Source organism: Podospora pseudopauciseta, chromosome 3 (genome assembly GCF_035222475.1).
Source record: "Podospora pseudopauciseta strain CBS 411.78 chromosome 3, whole genome shotgun sequence".
Lineage (NCBI taxonomy): Eukaryota > Fungi > Ascomycota > Sordariomycetes > Sordariales > Podosporaceae > Podospora > Podospora pseudopauciseta.
Window position 1 is genome coordinate 677244 of NC_085893.1, and position 18617 is coordinate 695860.

The 18617-nt window shown below is 53.4% G+C and overlaps 7 protein-coding genes and 1 non-coding gene across 8 annotated transcripts; 6 read left to right on the top strand and 2 right to left on the bottom strand.

Annotated features, from left to right (window-relative positions):
• Window positions 1-963: 963 nt before the first annotated feature.
• On the bottom strand, window positions 964-2097 carry QC763_301910 (uncharacterized protein; the record flags this gene model as incomplete). The annotated part of the gene is made up of 1 exon (XM_062910647.1): window positions 964-2097. One exon carries the CDS (start codon window positions 2095-2097, stop codon window positions 964-966), a length of 1134 nt encoding a protein of 377 aa, XP_062766593.1.
• Window positions 2098-2841: 744 nt separating this feature from the next.
• QC763_301920 (uncharacterized protein) lies at window positions 2842-4534 on the top strand (the record flags this gene model as incomplete). Its single annotated transcript, XM_062910648.1, has 2 exons — window positions 2842-4309; window positions 4371-4534. 2 exons carry the CDS (start codon window positions 2842-2844, stop codon window positions 4532-4534), a joined length of 1632 nt encoding a protein of 543 aa, XP_062766594.1.
• A 186-nt stretch (window positions 4535-4720) lies between these two features.
• On the top strand, window positions 4721-8473 carry QC763_301930 (uncharacterized protein). The gene is given in 5 exon segments (XM_062910649.1): window positions 4721-5248; window positions 5323-5456; window positions 5532-5616; window positions 5690-7052; window positions 7062-8473. Coding segments are annotated over 4 exon segments (1086 nt in total). The 5' UTR covers window positions 4721-4994; the 3' UTR covers window positions 6303-7052; window positions 7062-8473.
• Window positions 6542-7693, bottom strand: QC763_301940 (uncharacterized protein; the record flags this gene model as incomplete). Its single annotated transcript, XM_062910650.1, has 1 exon — window positions 6542-7693. One exon carries the CDS (start codon window positions 7691-7693, stop codon window positions 6542-6544), a length of 1152 nt encoding a protein of 383 aa, XP_062766596.1.
• A 311-nt stretch (window positions 8474-8784) lies between the features above and the next one.
• Window positions 8785-8866, top strand: QC763_0048950. Its single transcript has one exon. It is a non-coding gene; the product is annotated as a tRNA-Ser (tRNA).
• Window positions 8867-9709: 843 nt separating this feature from the next.
• Window positions 9710-12559, top strand: QC763_301950 (uncharacterized protein; the record flags this gene model as incomplete). The annotated part of the gene is made up of 1 exon (XM_062910651.1): window positions 9710-12559. The coding sequence occupies one exon, from the start codon at window positions 9710-9712 to the stop codon at window positions 12557-12559; it is 2850 nt and encodes a 949-aa protein (XP_062766597.1).
• Window positions 12560-12856: 297 nt separating this feature from the next.
• Window positions 12857-13476, top strand: QC763_301960 (uncharacterized protein; the record flags this gene model as incomplete). The annotated part of the gene is made up of 2 exons (XM_062910652.1): window positions 12857-13134; window positions 13197-13476. The coding sequence occupies 2 exons, from the start codon at window positions 12857-12859 to the stop codon at window positions 13474-13476; spliced, it is 558 nt and encodes a 185-aa protein (XP_062766598.1).
• A 1597-nt stretch (window positions 13477-15073) lies between these two features.
• On the top strand, window positions 15074-16524 carry CHT4_2 (Chitinase 4; the record flags this gene model as incomplete). The annotated part of the gene is made up of 3 exons (XM_062910653.1): window positions 15074-15232; window positions 15295-15442; window positions 15548-16524. The coding sequence occupies 3 exons, from the start codon at window positions 15074-15076 to the stop codon at window positions 16522-16524; spliced, it is 1284 nt and encodes a 427-aa protein (XP_062766599.1).
• Window positions 16525-18617: the final 2093 nt, after the last annotated feature.

The window sequence follows — 18617 nt, forward strand, 5'->3', positions numbered from 1 at the left end:
CCAGTCTGGCTTTGCGGTACAGCCAGTCAGGGTCGTGCTTGAAGCAGGTCTCGTTGCAATACTTGATCAGCGATCGAAGACAACTTACTGCATCGAATCTTAAGCAGAGCTCCAGCAGCAGGTGCGTACCCATAGTGTGATGCAAACGGTCGTTTTCGCCGTCCAAAGCATCGCGGTACATGAGTAGCCCGTTGATAGACTTCTCAGCCTCCTTGTCAGTGAAGTCTCCGATGCCGAGAATATACTCAAGCCAATCTTCCCGATCACTTTTGATCGCTTGATTGACGAGGCTGTCATCGTATTCAAAGGGAACATCCGTGACATTGGGACGGGTGCGCTCGATGTCAATGATCCCAGCCATGTGTTTGTTGGCTAGAGCCAGATTGAGCTGATCTTCGGCTGACAAATAATGGGATCGGAGCAGAAGCCGGATGATGTGTTGAGCTTGCTGGGAGGAACCCAATGTACCGGTTGTCGGCATTGACTCGGTGTTGATGGCCATACTGACCAGATGAGGCAAGTATATGAGATAATATAGCGTTGATGGTGATCTGGTGCTTTGTTGGCATGTGTGTATTGATGATGAATGAAGTTGGATGGCCTAGAAGTAAGGTCTGAAGCTGGGAGGTGGATTTCGATTACTGAAATATGCTTCTACCGATAGATAGCATTGTTAAGTCACAAATCCTTTCTCCATCCTGAAACATACATGTGGCCAAATAACAGCAAGGCAGTCCTGTAGGTAGAATTGTATGTCCTTGTTGCTTCTACACAATGACTTTGTCCCCGGCTATAGACATGTCTTTTTTTCAAAACAAAGATTTGATGGCCAACAGAAACAGCGCCTTTTCCCAGCCATGCCCAAAACACCAAGCTGGCCAGGTTCTGTACAAATGATATTCCGACAGGCATAATACATGCGCCGCTCGATCCATCTTTGATCAAGCAAGCCGGTCATCTTCTTCAACCCGACTTGCCACGCAAGAGAGCCGTTGCAAGGGTTGCAGGCTGCTCCAAGATGACAGCTGGACCAGCAATGACCGACTCCTTTGTGGGCGCCCCTTGTCGATCCGCAACGCACGCAACGATGACCCCCTTGGTCTCAAAGTTGCGAGGGATAGTCACCCAGATCTCCTCGCGGGGCCAGTGACGCGTGTTAATGGGAACACTGATACTGGCCGTTGCATGAAAGAACACGGCATAATACTGGATGCGCTTGTTGAAGTAGGGCTGGTTACGTGGGTCGTCAAAGTGCAGACTGATCCTCGAGCCTGGCGTCAGGCTTACAGTGTCCTTCCCAGCCGAAAGGGCCGGCAGCCGTTGTCGGTTGTGGGGAAATTCCGGGTTCTCACGCGGACAGCTTCCAGGGACAATGAATGCATTGGTGGAGTCCAGAATTTCACCGGCGAAAGGGAAGATGGTGTCGGATGGACCGCCGAATGGATCTGCCTTCCAAATGTCCAGCAGCGCCCACACCTCGTGGCGGGTCTCAACCTCGGCGATGGCCAACATGGCTCCTTTGTTGAAGTCGAGCTTGGGAAGCTGCACCAGACCTGTAAGGAAGGCCATGCTGGAAATCTCAAGTACCGTCATCAGCGCCATATACCCAACGGGCTCAGTGAAGGGGAACCGGTATTGGCAACGACCGGGCTTGATGGAGGTCGGCGAGATTTGGTTCTGGAAGATGCGCAGATGACCGGCCTCGTTATTGCGGATCTCCATCAGGCGCCTATACGTGGTGTTGGGCATCCCCGCCTTGACGAAATCTTGTGGGGTGAAGGCCTCAATGCCTTGCTGATAAAACTCAAAGATTAGCCATTCGGCCGACAAGAGGTTCTGCCAAACCCAGTCATCAACACCAGGGGGCCCTTTCTGGGTTGGGAAGATTGGATCCGAAATGTTGCCTGGAAAAGGTCTATCGGTGCCCCAGTAATAATTGTAAAGATCTGACTGGCCTGGAATGGGGCCGTATGTGGGATCCGCCAGTCTCTGGGCTTCTCCGGAATAATGAGGCGGTACCAGAGAAGCCGGGACTGCTCTCACATGGTCGCAGAAGAGCGTCACTGCCCATGCCAGGAGGGGGGATTTGACGGCCATAATGCCGAGAAGTATCGAATCTGAATCTCGGACTTGATTGTTTTGAAGAACCTGAAGGTTGAGGCCGGACTGGGAAGATATTATATGAAGACAAAACGGGGACTGATCCCAGCACGCGATCAACTTATTTCGAAGGTAAAGATGACAGACAGGAGGCGGTCTTTTGAGATACGAGGGAATTGAAACTACTCACGGAACGGGCCCAAGAACACCCAAGAAAATCCGGCTCAAAACCATCCGGTACGCGACTCATTCCGTCTGCGCACCGGGAGGAAGACTGCAAGTAAAACGTGCGGTAAACTAGGAACGTGGTGTTTTCACACTGAAGCTGCCTCAAAGCCACTCGCAACCGGGCGAACCTTGGGTAAGTAGTCGGTGCGATGAAAGATTCTCGGGTCGGAGTCTTGGGTAACGGTTGCAGTTGAAGAAGGAGGCAGATTTGGACGGTCCCTCATCCATTGCCGCCGGCCTTGCGTATCGCGACCGACGATGCACCGGCGTATATCAGTATTCTCTCGGATATTGCTGGAAAAGTCATTGAAAACCTGGATCCAGGCGCCGTGGGTGACGTCCTTCCCTCCACGGAATATCAACGGCTGACCGAGCATTCGGGACTGTCTCCAAGCTCCGGGATCCTGTCGCACTACATCAAGAGAGGAGACGGTTTTCGTGAGCAATGCCTTTCTTGAACCTCTCACTCTTCTGTTGACTTATACCTACCCTGCGTTTCACCTTTCTGTTATCATGTTCCTGTTTGCCCTCGCAGTGGCAGCGGCTATTTTCGTGTTCCAGCTTGCTCACTCTCTCCAGAGAAAGAAATCTGTCCGACGGCGAAATGACGAAGAAGCAGCTCGGTTGGGATGCAGCCCCGCTCGCGTGATGCCCACCAAGGGGTTCTTGGGCTTCGGCCGGCTTGTTGAGAGTGTCAAGGCCACCAAGGCCGACAGAGGTCCCCAGTACGTCGTCGAGGCCATCGACCAGGAGATGGGCAAAGATGTGCACACCTGTGTGGTCCCGATTGCCGACTACGAGCTTATCGTGACCCGCGATCCCGCCAACGTCCAGGCCATGCTCGCCAGCAAGGCCCCCGACTGGGATGTTGGGGAGCAGAGAAATGCTAGTTGGAAACCGCTTTTTGGCTCCGGCGTCTTCACCAGTAGAGGCGAAGCCTGGAAGCACTCCCGTGCTCTGGTGCGACCTCAGTTCACCAAAGACCAGATCAACGACCTTGCTTTGATCGAGCGCCATGTCCAGCAGTTGTTCTCTGCCATTGACAGATCATACGGAGCCGGTGAGAAGGGATGGACCGCCAGTTTCGACCTGCAGCCCCTTTTTTACAACATGACCCTGGACATCACCACCGAGCTTATTTATGGGTACTCGGTTCATTCTCAGAATCCATCGGAGCGGGTTGAGTTGCCCGTTATCCCTGGGTATGAACCTCCCGACCGAGAGAATATCGGCACCCACATGGACGCCGGGAAGGCCTGGGTAGAGACACGAGGAGCCCTCTGGAAATACCGCTGGCTGCTGCCGACCAGGGAGTTCAACGCCCACTGCGCAGCTGTGCATAAATACGCCGAGTGGTTTGTGCAGTTGAGGCTCCAGCGCGGAGACAAGTATTTGGCCGGGATTCAGTCCGAGACTGGGCTCACCTCCCCGGGTCGCTACATCCTCTTAGATGAGCTTGCAAAGCTAACACAGGACCCCGTTGAGCTGCGCAGCCAGACACTCAACATCCTTACTGCCGGTCGAGATACCACAGCTTCTCTAATTGGATGGGTTTTCTACTTCCTGGCACGCCATCAGGATGTCTTCAACAAGCTGCGAGAGCAAATTCTACAACAGTTTGGTCCATACCACCCATCCCAACCGAGCGGCATCGAGTTCAAAGAGCTGCGAGACTCCATCCCATACATCAACTCGGTCGTCAATGAGGCCCTTCGTATGGCACCTGTCATCCCGCTCAATGAAAGAGTAGCCGTCCGGGACACGGTTTTGCCGCGGGGCGGCGGGGACGATGGCAACGACCCCATGTTTGTGCCGAAGGGAACGCAGGTCCTCATCCCAACTTACGCCATGACGAGGAGGGATGATATCTGGGGCCCTGACGTGAGTCAATTCCGACCTGAAAGGTGGGAGGAGAATGGAGGCCGCAAATTCGGCTTCGAGTTCATTCCCTTTGGCGGCGGTATCCGTCAGTGTTTGGGTCGTGAGTATTCGCCCCTCCCGTGGAGGTTGGCTCAGAAGAACCTGGACTGACAGAAAGACAGAACAATTTGCGCGAACGAAAACCGCATATGTTATTGTGAGATTACTGCAGCGATACGACAAGATCGAGAACGCGCAAGAGCCAGCTGATGCCCCTGTGAGGTTCCACCATACCATCGAAAACAGAAGCGGGAGCGGTGTGCAGGTCAGGCTGCACGAGGCATGATTTTCACTGGCGTGTGTTTGTAGTATCGCTCTGCGAATAATTTATGGCGACCTGGTTTTGAAGCATGTTGATGATCAGGTTTGTGATAGGGCTGTTCGCCAAGACACCCAATACCACTCCAGGATTATTTTGAGTGAGGGTCAGGACGGCCGGTTCCGAGATTTCCAGACCTCAAACTCCACTGCAGCGCAAGAAAGCTTCAGGGCCAGGCAAATGAGGGCACCAATTGAGAGTCCTGAAGTATCGCAGAATTAATCCGATAAGGGAAAAGAAGCACCCCACATCGCATCATCCCCAAGGCGTGCTATCCCGGCACGCCCGGCTTGATAAGACACCACCTCGGAATGTGTTGTCCAGATCCCCGCACAAACCAAGTTCAAGTCAAACTTTTCTTTGCATAAACCTGACTTTCCCTTCCTTTGAATACATTCTTATCATCCGTTCCACATCAATAACGAAAATGACAATCAACAAGACCCTGCGGGGTCACAAACTTTTGATGGTCATGCCCTGGGAACAGCCGGCCGAGTTCATTGAGAATCTCAAAGCTGAGTTTCCGGGCTTGCAAGTGGTCACCTATCGACAAACAGAATGGGACCAGACTTGGGCCCCGTTCCCTGACGAGGAATGGAAAGATGTCACCGTCCTCTTGACTTTTACGGTGTTGCCGACGCCGGAACAAGCCCCAAAGCTGGAATACATCCAACTCATGAGGTAAGAATAGAATAATTGGCACAGGACCAGTACGAAGTACGTGGCATGGCTGATTAAACCTCCCTTTGATGAAGTGCTGGCGCCAATCATGTGTTGGATCTGCCAATCTTCAAGGACACCGAAGCCAAGTTTTGTACAGCCAATGGCGTTCACGGCCCCCAGATATCGGAATGGATCATTGGCACATATCTAGCCTTTCAACATCGATGTGGGTGTTTTGCTTCGCCTCTTCCCTCCTAATACCTGATTTCATCTTCAACACTGACCCATCTCTCCTCCCCAGTTCCCCAATATCATGAAAAGCAGAAAGACGGCCGATGGGATCGATCTGACTTGAACCTTATTGATGATGCCGTCCAGAAAACAATGTTGGTCTCCCCGTGCTGTTCCCTCCATGCTTTACCTTTACCGTTGGGCTCATCAAGATTAACACGCCGTCAGCGGAATTCTGGGCTATGGCTCAATAGGCCGTCAAACAGCCCGTCTAGCCACTGCCATGGGCATGAACGTCCATGCTTACACCCTCCATCCTCGCACTACACCCGCCTCGAAAAAAGACCATTCTTGGACGCCCCCAGGGCTTGGAGACCCCGGTGGGATCTACCCTTCCAAATGGTTCTCGGGCTCTTCGCGCGCAGACTTGCATGCTTTCCTGACCTCTGGGCTCGACCTGCTGGTTATCGCCACCCCCCTGACGCCCAACACTCAACACCTACTCGCAGCGGCCGAGTTTGAGTTGCTGGCGGCGGACGGCAGGAAGGGAAGGACATTCGTTTCCAACATTGCCCGCGGACCTGTGGTCAACACACCAGATATCATTCACGCGCTGAAGGAAGGGTTGATCAAAGGTGCAGCTCTGGATGTGACTGACCCTGAACCTCTTCCAAATGGACACGAGCTCTGGAGTATGGAAAACGTCATCATCACTCCCCATGTATCTGGCGCATCGACACATTACAATGAAAGAGTCCTGTCCATCTTGGAATACAACCTCAAGAGATTGAGCGAGGACACGGAACCGGTCAACAAAGTCAATAAGAGAGAGGGCTATTAGAAGACACGTTGAAAGGACAAACAAATACCTCGTACTGTTGGATAGGGTGAATTGACTAATGCGGCGGATGCCTAAAAACAGGAACTTATCTCCCAATCGAAGAGTATGCATTCAATGGCGTGTATCAACCTCTTCCGGCCAAGCTCTAAAGAGTAACGAGAAACCGACTGTGGATGCTACATCAGTACCCACATTCCATACAGAATTAAATATTAAATCTACCGAACCTTAACTAGCCATCAGAGCAGAGAAGTCGGCCTTCTGATTCCCAGATCATCACCATCGTCCTCGTGGTCTGTAATGTCGAGATCAATATCGCCAAAGTCTGGAATCTCCAAGATGTCTGGTGTTGCCAGCTCGTGTCGGTTGCCGATTGTTTCTGGCATCCGGGAGGGCATTTCGTGCACAGCTGTGGAACTATCGGCTTCGTGGATTGACGTGAACGGGTGTGTGGGCGGTTTCGTCAGCCCCTTCTCTCGAGAGATCAGAGTTGATGTATTGTGTACCGCGGTGCCAGGAGTCGGAAGAGGAGGAGGGGCAGGAAATGATTCGGACGAAAAGAGCGGCGGAATTGCTGATTTTTCCGTGGTCATCAACCGTTTCTCTTCACGGCGTTTCCATGCTCGATGACCCAACCATGCGAGGACGAGGAGAACAGCCAGCCCGGCAAGGACGCCGCCAATAATTGCGATAATGACACCGGTGGATGGCCGCCCCCCTCCGACAACTGTTGCGTCAGAACTGTCCGAGCTGTCCGAGCTGTCCGATCCTCGAGGCAACGATGTTGGGTTCGGAAGGGGCGACCCATACTCATCGGTCGGAGTTGCTGTGTTGGAGGGATCGGTCGGGTTTGCCCCACCTGTCGAGCCTGCTACTGCCTGGAAGAACTTCTTGCTTGAAGCTTGTGACGGCGACGTCCCTGATCCGCCGAGAGATTCCAGCCCATTATGACGCCCACCTCCTTCGTCATCGCCATTCCCCCCATTGTCCCCGCTTCCTTTGTCATGACTTGTTTCGCTTCCAGTGCCTCCCTTGCCGCCAGTATTGCCCTCGTCGCCATGCTCCCTACTGCTTCCACCGCCGCTTTGACTTGTCCCGCTTCTACTATCACCACCGCGCCCGCTTCCACTACCGCTACCGCTATCGCTCCCGCTTCCACCACTGCTCCCACTCCCACTCCCACTCCCACTGCCGCCGCCGTTGCTACCGCCGCCTCCGGTGCTGGTTCTGCTTCCACTCCCGCTTCCTGTCCCCCCCCCCGAGCCGTTACCACCCCCCGTCGAGGTGCCTGTGCTCGGAGGTGGGTTCCGCCGAACACATCTCCTCTTGATGCGTGGTTCTTCATGAAACCCCCACAACCCCTTCCGCGCGATGGATATCGTGTTACCCATCTCTGTGTCTCTTTTCCAACCAGAAGTGTTATGCAGCAAAATAAAAGAAAGGCAGCGAATGCTAAACTGCGCAAAATTGAAAGAGTGTAATCAGTGCTTCACACTGGGAGCCTTCAAGAAATTATGGCTTTGTGTGGGTGGCCGTCCCATGTAGAATGGTGGTCGTTGATAGTCGCACCAAAGACGATGGCGAGGTGTAACCGAGCACAAAAGAGAAAGGAAAGAGGGAAACGCCACGAGGAGGCAAGACGGGAGAAAAAGAGAAGGCGGAGGAGGTCGGGGAATGTTCTCCTGGTACGGCGCAGCAGACCACCCATGCCACCACCAACAACTTTGCCTGGTTTTTGGTGTCGACTGTCGATATTGAAGCCCTAAGCCCATTCACTTCCAGGAACCCTACTCACCTGTGCCTCGAGGATCTGGACAGGATGCCTGTGGCATTACACCGCAGTGCGTCTGACAATCTCGTGACTCAAAGGTGCACGGATCGTAGATGATGGGCGGGTGTTGGCTCCGGCGAGAACGAGATTATGATTGAGGCACAGGATGCAGGTTAGGTGCAGGTAGATGGGTTGATCATGGTGCCAACAGCAAGTCACCGTCACCTGGGGCCAGGGTTTGAGGAGTTGGCATGATCCCGCATGCGGGTGCTCATCTTGTTTGTTGGTGCAGTTGATGGGGAACGCCGCGAACGGAGGCATGGCATATAACTTTGAGTTTTGAATTGCAGATGCACGACACCTATTTACTGTCATTCCTCATCTGTTGAAATAATACGCTGAAATGTTTTACTATATGGGTTGTGTTCCAATGATTTTGATGATGTACTCGAACTCCTCACCCTTACGCGAGTGCTCGCTTATAGATAGACGGGCGGTGACAACAAAAATGACATCGCTGAGTGCAACTGTGTGAGAAATGAATGGATGAATAAATACAGAAAGCGTCGGACTTTGACCATGACAAGAAAACTGGTGGCACTGGAGATAGTGTGTAGGAAAAGTGCAAAAGCGTCGGACTTTGACCATGACAAGAAAACTGGTGGCACTGGAGATAGTGTGTAGGAAAAGTGCAAAAGATAAAAGATTTATCGACGTGGGCCTGATTCGAACAGACGCTCCCGAAGGAACAAGATTTCTAGTCTTGCGCATTAGACCACTCTGCCACCACGCCTTATCGACGGGAAACGAATTTATACTATTTGTACCAATCTATCACCGCTCAAATGACAGGGTTGTCAGGCCCGAGGACTTGAAAGAGAGGTCTAAAGAGAAACGAACCAGACAATCAACCTTAGGGATGGGTATCCCACCCCATTGCGTGCTGTTGAGCTGGTGAGGTGACTCTGGACGGAAGACCCCGCACCGCACATCAAGACCAATGCTCCCTTGATGATAGACAGCGTTGCATGATGCACGGCGACACGTGGGCGAGGATGATAACCGTAAAGACCCGGGCCGAATGTGGTGATGGGTGGAATTCTTCCACCAAAACTTCCAGAAGAGATGCAGGTGCTGCATGACGTTTTGGCTAATTGCGGACCCCCAATCCGAGCTCGAAGCGGAAAGACCCAAGTCAGCGAAATTGAATCTGCCGGCAGTCACCGCCAGCCCAGTCCAAAGACAGCGCGCCAAGAGATTGCCATGTGGAGGAGGCAGGGGAACCAGTGTCAAAGTGGAGCATGGGGTTGCCCGCTGTAGCGCTGAGTGGACAGCCCTGCAGGGTCGCAGCAGCGGTCAGTGCAGACACCGGCAATACAGACGCTTTTCCCATCTTCCAGTTCCATGAGGTGCTCAGGTTGTTGATCAGCCTGTTTGACAAGGAAGTCTCTCTCCCCGTTTGCACCCAGGCAACCGCGTCTCGACCCTTCTTTCTTTCTCTTTTCCTCTTCATGTCCGCTATCCAAAGCGCGATTCTCGCTTTCTGAGGACTCCCTCGCAACCACACACAATAGCAAGTAAAGAAGGTTCCTTTCGGGTGGCACCACGCGGCTCAACTTATAGTAGACGTGCAACCATGGCGCCGGCTTCCCTGTCCGCGCTTCCGAATGAGCTCCTGGAGTTCATCATCGAGGACCTCGACCGCCTCAAGGACATTGCATCCCTTGCGCGCACCGACAAGCGGCTCTATGATGCGGCAAACTCCTATCTCTACCGGCGCGCCGCCGAGCGTGGTGATGCATGGCCGTTGGCCTGGGCCGCGCAGTGCGGCATGGTCAAGACGCTTAAAATGGCACTCGCCGTCGGTCTCGATCCAAACATCCAGCTTGTTGATCAACTTCCGTCCAGTGAATGGCAAAAGGCCACTGCCACGGCCAAGAGCGCTGCCCTGGGGAATGCCGACGACTGTGTGTGGGAATCTGACAACGAGTGCGAGTCCAATGCCGTGGTGGAGTGGTCCCTTGACGCCGAAGAGAGCGACCATGCCACCACCCTCGATACCAACCAGCCTTCCAGCAGCATCGGAGCCTCGGACCATTGGGGCCACGCCAACGATTCCGAGTCGGATAGCGAGAGTGATGTGCTGATGGACGACATGATGTCTTCCGACACCGACGATTCCACCTCGAGCTTCGACGGCCACTACGGAGCAGGTCTTGGCCCGAGGATTCCCACCCGGAGCCCCGGCACCGTGACCCGTCGGTTTCATCCCATCCACCTTGCCGTCAGAGGTGGTCACACGGAGATCGTCCAGATTTTGCTCAATCATGGAGTGTCGGTCATCGCCTGCTCAGAAAACTTCTGCGGCTGCACCCACCTATATGGTGTCCTCAACGCGCTAGAATCGCCCGAGAATTCGCACGTCCCTCATTGGTCACCCCTACACATCGCCATTTGCCATTCCCGCTCCGATGTGGCCCAACTTTTGCTGTCTCGCGGGGCAACTCCCGCCATGGACCTGTGGAATCCCCATGGTGAGCATCGGGGCCTCGAGGATGGCGCCACAGCTCTGCATCATGCAGCCGCCATGGGCCTGACAGACGTCGTCCGGTACCTTGTGGACAATAAGATCCAGACCAACGTGGATGTCAAGGACAACAAGACGCTAACACCCTTGTATCATGCCTACGCCAATGGCCGGTTCGACTCCACGCTGCCGCTTCTCCTGGAGCTTGGCGCAAACATCAACGTCGAAACCAAGATGTACATCCCGTACACCACCATCACGCCTTTGGGTGAGGCCTGTCGACTTGGCGCTTTTCAGGATGTTGACAAGATGGCCGAGCTAGGAGCGGATGTCAATCGTGGCTTCATACTCACCACTAACGGCGGTGGCTTGTCGCCACTTCACATGTGCAGCATGCCGTCGGCTCGACCGGCAGGCCAGAGTCCTCTCGATATTTGCGAGGACGAACGGGCGATTCCCCGGATGAGAACAATGCAATTTCTGGTCTCTAAGGGCGCCGTAGTGGATGCCAAGGACTGTTACGGGGACACGCCGCTCATGGCCGCTGCCCAGCACTGCAACGTCCCTGCCGTCAAGGCCCTCATCAAAGCAGGTGCCGATGTCCACGCACGAAACGCCATGGGCCGAACCGCTCTGATGCAGGCCATCGTGGGTCCTTCGAACAAGGCAATGGCTCCGGCCAAGGTGAATCACAATGCCCTGGCTCAGACCATGCGAGCACTGCTCCACGCCGGCGCTCGCATCGACGAAACCGACCTAGATGGAAGCTCAATGCTGCATCTTCCTTTTAGACGACAGAAATCGTACGATGAGCTCCAACTATTCACCCTGCGCTTCTTTCTCAACCTCCCGGGGATCGAGAAACTCTTTTCCATCACCGACAACCGAGGCTGGACGCCGTTCGTGAACGCATTCATGACGCCCAACATTGCTGCCTGCGATATTTTTGTGCGCAAGGGATGTCTCCGCAGCGGCCTCGAGCCTGATATTCTCAAGGATCTGTTTCGATATGCTGTTAAGGACGCCCCGACGGCTTCCATGGACAGTCTGCTCGAGATTGTTTTGGATCTCGATACAGACAGGCTGTTGACTTCGGATCCGTCCTTATTCATGACCATGTTTAACCAGGCAAACCAACGTGCCACTCGAGCACTGGAGACAATTGCGCGACGCGGACTTCCTCAATTCACCCCTGTCGATTCCACACGTGTCCTGTGCCACGCACTGCGGACGATGGAGCTGTCGGTCGCTTACTCCCTGATCGATGCCGGCGCCAGCGTTAACACTCCCGACGAATCGGGCGACTATCCATTAGCCTTGTTTGTCAAGAACGCCATCATGCAGTCTCCAGCTTTGGCCATGCCGTCGGCTGAGCAGCTTCTGCTCGCTTTTCTTCACCACGACGCCAATTTCCATCTGCCCATTCGCCCCGGCTCGTCTGAGAGGATCTTGAACCGAGTCATCGCCTTGGAGGCAGAAGAGGCGCTGACATTAATATTCAAGATTCAGCCCCTTTCAAACGACCCACGTGCTGCCAACGGCTTTTACCTGCATGGCGCCCTTTCCCTTGCGGCCGGCCAACGTCTGTGCAACGAGAAGGTCATTGATCTCATCCTCGCAGCGCGCCCAGACTTGACCGAAGAAAACCGGGCAGGAGATACACCCTTGTCTGTCCTCCTGAAAAGTCTTTGCCGGGAACGACGGTGGACATGGAAATATCACCGCTTTATCAGGGCTTTGACGAGCCCTGGTTTGGACATCAATCGTCAAAACATTGATCGCAAGTCTATTGTAGATTACCTTGAGGATCTTATGCACCCAAAAAATGGAGGTGCTGGTCAAACCACTTTCTTGACGCGTCGGCTTCGCCTGGTTGACCTTGAGGGAGGCGGCAAAGCGCTCAAGTTCCTGCCTCGTCCACAGAAGAAGATTAGACCGAGAAACATTGTGGACTCTTGAGGGCACCTGCCCGCTCTCCAACTCCGGCTTGGCAATTGCTGACCTGAGGAATAGGAAAGACCATTCTTCCCTCGTCCGTATCGGGACGTTGGGCTTGTTTTAGTTCTTTCCTGCATCTATAACACTCGACCGCAACCTTCCGTAGGATAGCGATCTGTCAGTTGCCCAGCAGGACCAGCGAGTCGGTACCTGTATCGTCAGACCTCTCTGTCCTTTTTGTCAGTGGAACATGCATCTTCAATAATCCGTATTGGCCAACGCCACCCATAGTGCAACGCCGACAACTCCCTTGCCTTGATGGGCAACACGCGGCTCAAGATGGTAGGGGGCGCCACAACTTCGTCGTCCAGTACCCTCGACAGACCAAATTTGAGCCGCCTCACACGACGCTCGCATTCTCAGAGATCCTCAGACCCAGGCGATTTACCTCATGTGTCTCCTTTGCCCAGCAACCCGCTGGATGTGATGGAACAGGGGTACATGGCGGATGACCATCACAATTCTCGACATGCGCAAGAAAAGGGATCGGAGAAGATATCCTACCGAAGAAGTGCTATCACGTTTATCAGGACTAGGTGCGAACCAATTAATCCTTACTGGTTGCTTTGTCTTGGCTCTAACTTTGTTTGCGATGCAGCTGGGCTTCTTTTGTATCGTGTTCGAAATGGGCAGTACGAATATTGCTAGGACAAAATCCGGCGTGGAACAGTGCGATCATGGTTCTAGCGACATACTTGGGTATCCTGGTGGCCATCTCTAGCATCTTTGGATGGCCGGTGCTGCCCTTGATACGCATCCGAGGGCGACAGGGGTCGTCCGTAATACCGTTTGGAGGGGGGAGTCTCAGTCGCGCTCGCCCATGTCATACAACCACCATCAACAACTATTCTCCGACTACTATCAACAATTACGTCTAAGATGAGTAGCCAAGTCCCAACGGGACCGGATATCACATTATTGCTGCTGAGCTGTACACTATCTTCGGAGGTTCCATCATTTTGTGAACCAATGCGTGCCCTGGCTTTTCTGTCAGCCCCTGGCCCATGCTGAACAAGATTCGATATGTTTAACAACTGTCTTTTGACCCCTCGGTAACGTTGCAATCGATGAAGAGATAGTCCACTGCAACCGTGATACAACCTGATAGGTCAGCATGTGGTAGGGTGGGATTCTGCTACCAGGGAACTTTGGGTGGGGCATGTGCGTACCTGATAGTTTTCTTGATTCTTGATGAGAGTGCCGCTGCCGCGGGACAGCCCGACGGCTGTGCCTCACCGGTAGTTGAAACTTATATTGTTGCTGGAGGCAATACTGGTGCCCAGATATACGTAGGCTATTTGAGGGTCAACCGAACGGGCGGGTGTCGAGAATAAGCATGTTATTCCACCTCTATCGTCCGAAAGCACATGATTGCCCAGCACCAGAGGAAAGCCGATAGCTAGCTGGCTCCAAATCTCACCGCGAGTCTAACCCTATTCGCGAAATCTCACTTCTCGGCCGGAAAGGCAGGATGGCAGATGAGCTTAACGCATGCTGCCACAGTCTAGACCAAAGCAGACCTCGGTACTCCTTCGACAACCTTGACATGATTTTTTTTGGTCAGGGGTAAGTTGGAAACTCCATGTAGCCTGTATCGACCTTCCCAATCTGGACAGTACGATCATGGCCGGTGCCTGGTGATCACAATCACGTTTGTACTGGATGATACCTGGTAAAGGACTGACAACACCTTGGCTCTCTGATTGGAACTTTTCGACACACCACCTGCGTCTTGTCAGAACGGCATGCTCCCCTCACTTCACCAACTTGCCTGATAGCTCAGGTAACACCCTCGACGACGGCGGTTAGACTCCAGAGTAGTGTTGCATCCAAAGTAGCCCGCAGCAGCATAGACACGGCCTGGGTTGGGGATAGTATTGGTCATTTGAGAAATTACCGACGGCGAATGCACTGAAAATGTTCACAACCACAACACATGCGCATGTCAACGATCTTTCAAAGGTAGCCATCGTGCTTCTTAAGCTCTCCGGAGCAGTCTTCCGCGTGAGATGGACCGCGGCAACGTTGCTATCGATCGGAATGTTTATGCACCCAGCAAGCTGGGGGAGATGGAGTCAATAGAGGAGGTCCTGGGATTTCTCCTGGGACCATTCCTTGAAACAACATTCTATGGGAACTATAAGAGGAAACAAAATGTCCGCTGTTTTTACTTGCAGACTCTGCCAGCAGCTGAGACGATTGTTTTTGAACAGGGGTATCCATTTACAAAGCATTCCGCTTCAGTGGGCCTTCACTCAGCTGGTCCACCACCCAGCCTCAGAAACACCATCACGGATAACACCAAATACACAAAAGATTGATTTTTCCCAGCCTCTGGATTTCAACCCGAGTACTCGAGCAAAAGCTGCTGTGGGTGCAGTTGCGACTCGATTTGATATTTAGGGGGCGGGTTGCTGTCGACTTTTTCCCGAGCGAAAGCTTTCTCATATGTTTTCAAGTCGCTGAACGACCACAATGTCACTCTTCTCCCTCAAGAAAGCGGCGCTGGCTGCCCTTTCTTTTTGTTCGCTCGCTGCCACGGTTCAAGGATCACCCCTTCCATCTCCAAGTGAGGTCGAAGTCACCATACGACAGTCTGGTGGTTACAAGAATATTGTTTATTTTACCAACTGGGTGAGATATGAATGTCATCTTGTCCTGAAGAACAATCGAGGCTGACTCCGATCTTGCAAAAGGGCATCTATGGACGTAACTACCAACCTGCCCAGCTGCCAGCGTCACAAATTACTCATGTTCTCTATTCCTTTGCCAATCTTCGACCGGATGGCGAGGTCTATCTTTCAGACACCTATGCAGACCTAGACAAGCACTACCCCGGCGACTGTATGTTGTTTCCCCCTTCTTCTTTCTTTTTGATTTTTGATTGTTTACTTACCCCTAGCCCGCCCCATTTTCACGACGCCCAACCGCTTACCTAATGTGTCTTAGCATGGAGCGAGCCCGGCCGCAATGTCTACGGCTGCGTCAAACAGCTCTTTCTCCTCAAGAAATCCAACCGCCACATGAAAGTCCTCCTCAGCATCGGCGGATGGACGTACTCCACCAACTTTGCCTCCGCCGCCTCAACCCCGGCCTCGCGGGCCCGCTTCGCCGACTCCGCCGTCCGCCTCCTCGCCGACTTGGGTTTCGACGGCCTGGACATCGACTGGGAATACCCCGCAAGCTCTGGTGAGGCGGCCAACTATGTGCTCCTCCTTCAGGCGGTCCGGTCCGCCCTCGACTCCTACTCCGCCACCCACGCCAGCAACTACCACTTCCTCCTCACCATCGCCAGCCCGGCCGGACCGACCCACTACAACACCATGCAGCTGCGATCCATGGCCAACCACCTCGACTTCTTCAACTTGATGGCCTACGACTACGCCGGCTCCTGGGACTTCCGCGCCGGCCACCAAGCCAACCTCTACCACACAAACGACACCGCCACCCCATATTCGACCGAGCGTGCCGTGTCGGACTACATCTCGGCCGGCATCCCCGCGTCCAAGATCGTGCTCGGCATGCCAATCTACGGGAGGGCCTTCACCAACACAAACGGACTGGGGCAGGCCTATTCCGGCGTCGGCGGCGGGAGCTGGGAGAATGGCGTGTGGGATTACAAAGACCTGCCCAAGCCCGGAGCCCAGGTCGTGTACGACGCCGCGGCGGGCGCCACGTACAGCTATGACTCGGCCAAAAGGGAGCTCATCTCCTTTGACACGGCCGAGATGATCCAGAGAAAGGTTGCGTACCTCAAGCAGAGGGAGCTCGGGGGCAGCATGTTCTGGGAGGCGTCTGCTGACCGGACCGACGGGCAGAGCTTGATTGGGACCAGCTTTCGGGAGCTGGGGGGCATCGATTCGAGTCCAAACCAGCTCAGATTTCCTGACAGTCAGTATGAGAATCTGCGGGCGGGGTTTGTTTGAAGGGCTGGGTGTTTGGGTAAGGGTGGGGGGTGTGAGGAGAAGAATAATATGATCCTCCTGACGACCGGTGATATTCTCTGATTTCTGCTTCTTTTTCTTCTTCCGGATTCCAGATTTTTTGTTCATCGAGGGGTCCTTTCCTATCGGGATTACTGTATGATGATGACGATAACGATGAATGAGTGTACATTAAATAAGCGTTATTTTAAGTCAAGTCCATGCTTGCTGTTGCTGTGAATGTTGCCTGTCCTGACCCGCACCCATCTCATAACTTGGATGGTCCCTTGTTCTGCTTGATGTCTCGCGTCTTCCCGCACGTTCAAGCTGCGTATGAGAGATCAGAAGAAAAGTCATGATTGGCCCAAGCCATTTCCCGTCGGGGCCTTTTCTCCCGTTGTAGCGTCCATGAGTGGACGAGGGAGAAAATTCAAGCTAAGATTCACTCTGTAATAAAATCTCTATTCAAGCCAATAATAGCTGTTGTTTGATGTCTTGAACGACCCGCAAGGGTCAGTGCAGATAACAGGGTGAAAAGAAAGCAACTCGGCTGTTGCCACAGTCTCCGCCCTGCAGTTCTGGTTTCTTTTCGTTTGGTCGAAGGAACTTCTGGTCACATGGTAAGTGCCTCCGGCGGCCTGGTCTCATGGCAAAACGTTTCTTGCCAGGCCATCGCCAGTGCGTGGCAACTGCAAGCCTTGCTGATCATACTTGCTGGCGGGTCCAATGATCATTCTGGCTCACCTGCATGTATGTCTGACAATCAGAACACCCGGCCGAGTATCCTCGAAATTCAACGTCTTCTGTCCTATATCCGGAACACAATCCATGAGAGGCGGTGAGGCAGTGCTTGATATCTCGCAACTGAATGGTTGTTACAAATGCGAGGAAATTGAAAAGAAAGCACATGTAGTTAGGTATGTGACATCCGATGGAGTGAGCATATGAATAAATAGGTAGGTAAAGGAGTCTTCTACTATGACCACATGCAGGGGTTAGCGTATGAAAATGAGGGCAGACGAAGGAAGCTGTACTACACCCAAGTCCTTCTCTCCAGATGGAAAAGAACACGGGAGTCGTGTCGGTTGGTGCCTTGAGTAATTATCTCGAACGGGATAAACTGATCGGTTTGGGAGTCCCGAAAGGTGCCAGCCTGTGTCGATCTTACCATCACAGACACCCTATTGCATCTTTACTCACAATGGGATGCTAAGGATGCCGTCATCAAAAGGTACAGGTGGAAGACGTGAGCCGACAGAATGAACGTCACATCACCGGTGCCCTTTTCCGAGACAAAGCTGGACCAGATATGCCTTGTCCAGCTGGTTATCGTGACAGTCGTCGTGATAGGGAACAGAATCAAGGGGTGGGGGACACGGCCCGATTTCCAGGGCCCTGGGGTCAAGGAGACATGGGAAGAAACTGAAAAGTGGAATGGGTGTGAGGTCAATGGCTGCTGATAGGCTGTGCCGCCATGGAACCGAAGAATTGGTGCATTGAACTTCTGATCTGTTGTTGGTCAAGGTTGGTGGTGGCAGAGAGAGGAGAAGTTGGGCGGCATGTACAGATTGAAGGACGATCTTGGTACCACAATGGCGTCTGAACAGACTGCCCAGCTTGTGTTGGTGCACCAAACGATTCCTGGGACCATGAATACCACTGCTGTGGGTGGGACAAGAGGAGAGGTACCGAGGAGAAAAGTGGCTGCGGCTCAGCACCACACGAACTGGGGTTGATCCATATCTGCGGGTTTCTGCCGGTCCCTTCCAGGCTGGAGCGCCAAAGGCTCTCGGGGATTCGTCGTACAGACTTGTTAAATCAGACATTGCCATTGGTTGGATGCTCCCGTTTTTTTTGATTTGATGGCGGGAAATAGCCCCTCACGGTTGCGCAACGCCTAGAGAGGCGCCGATCCTTTTCTGAGTATGCACCAGTTCCCCGTCGTCCGTGGCTCGTCCGGTCCTTAGCGAGCGATGCAATGGTCGGTGATGATGTGTTGTGTGTGTCTCCCTTGTTGGCTTGTTCATGGTACCGTGGTCAAGGATCTCGCCAGAGGAACAGACAGGGCTGACGGAATCAACACAAGGATGTTGATG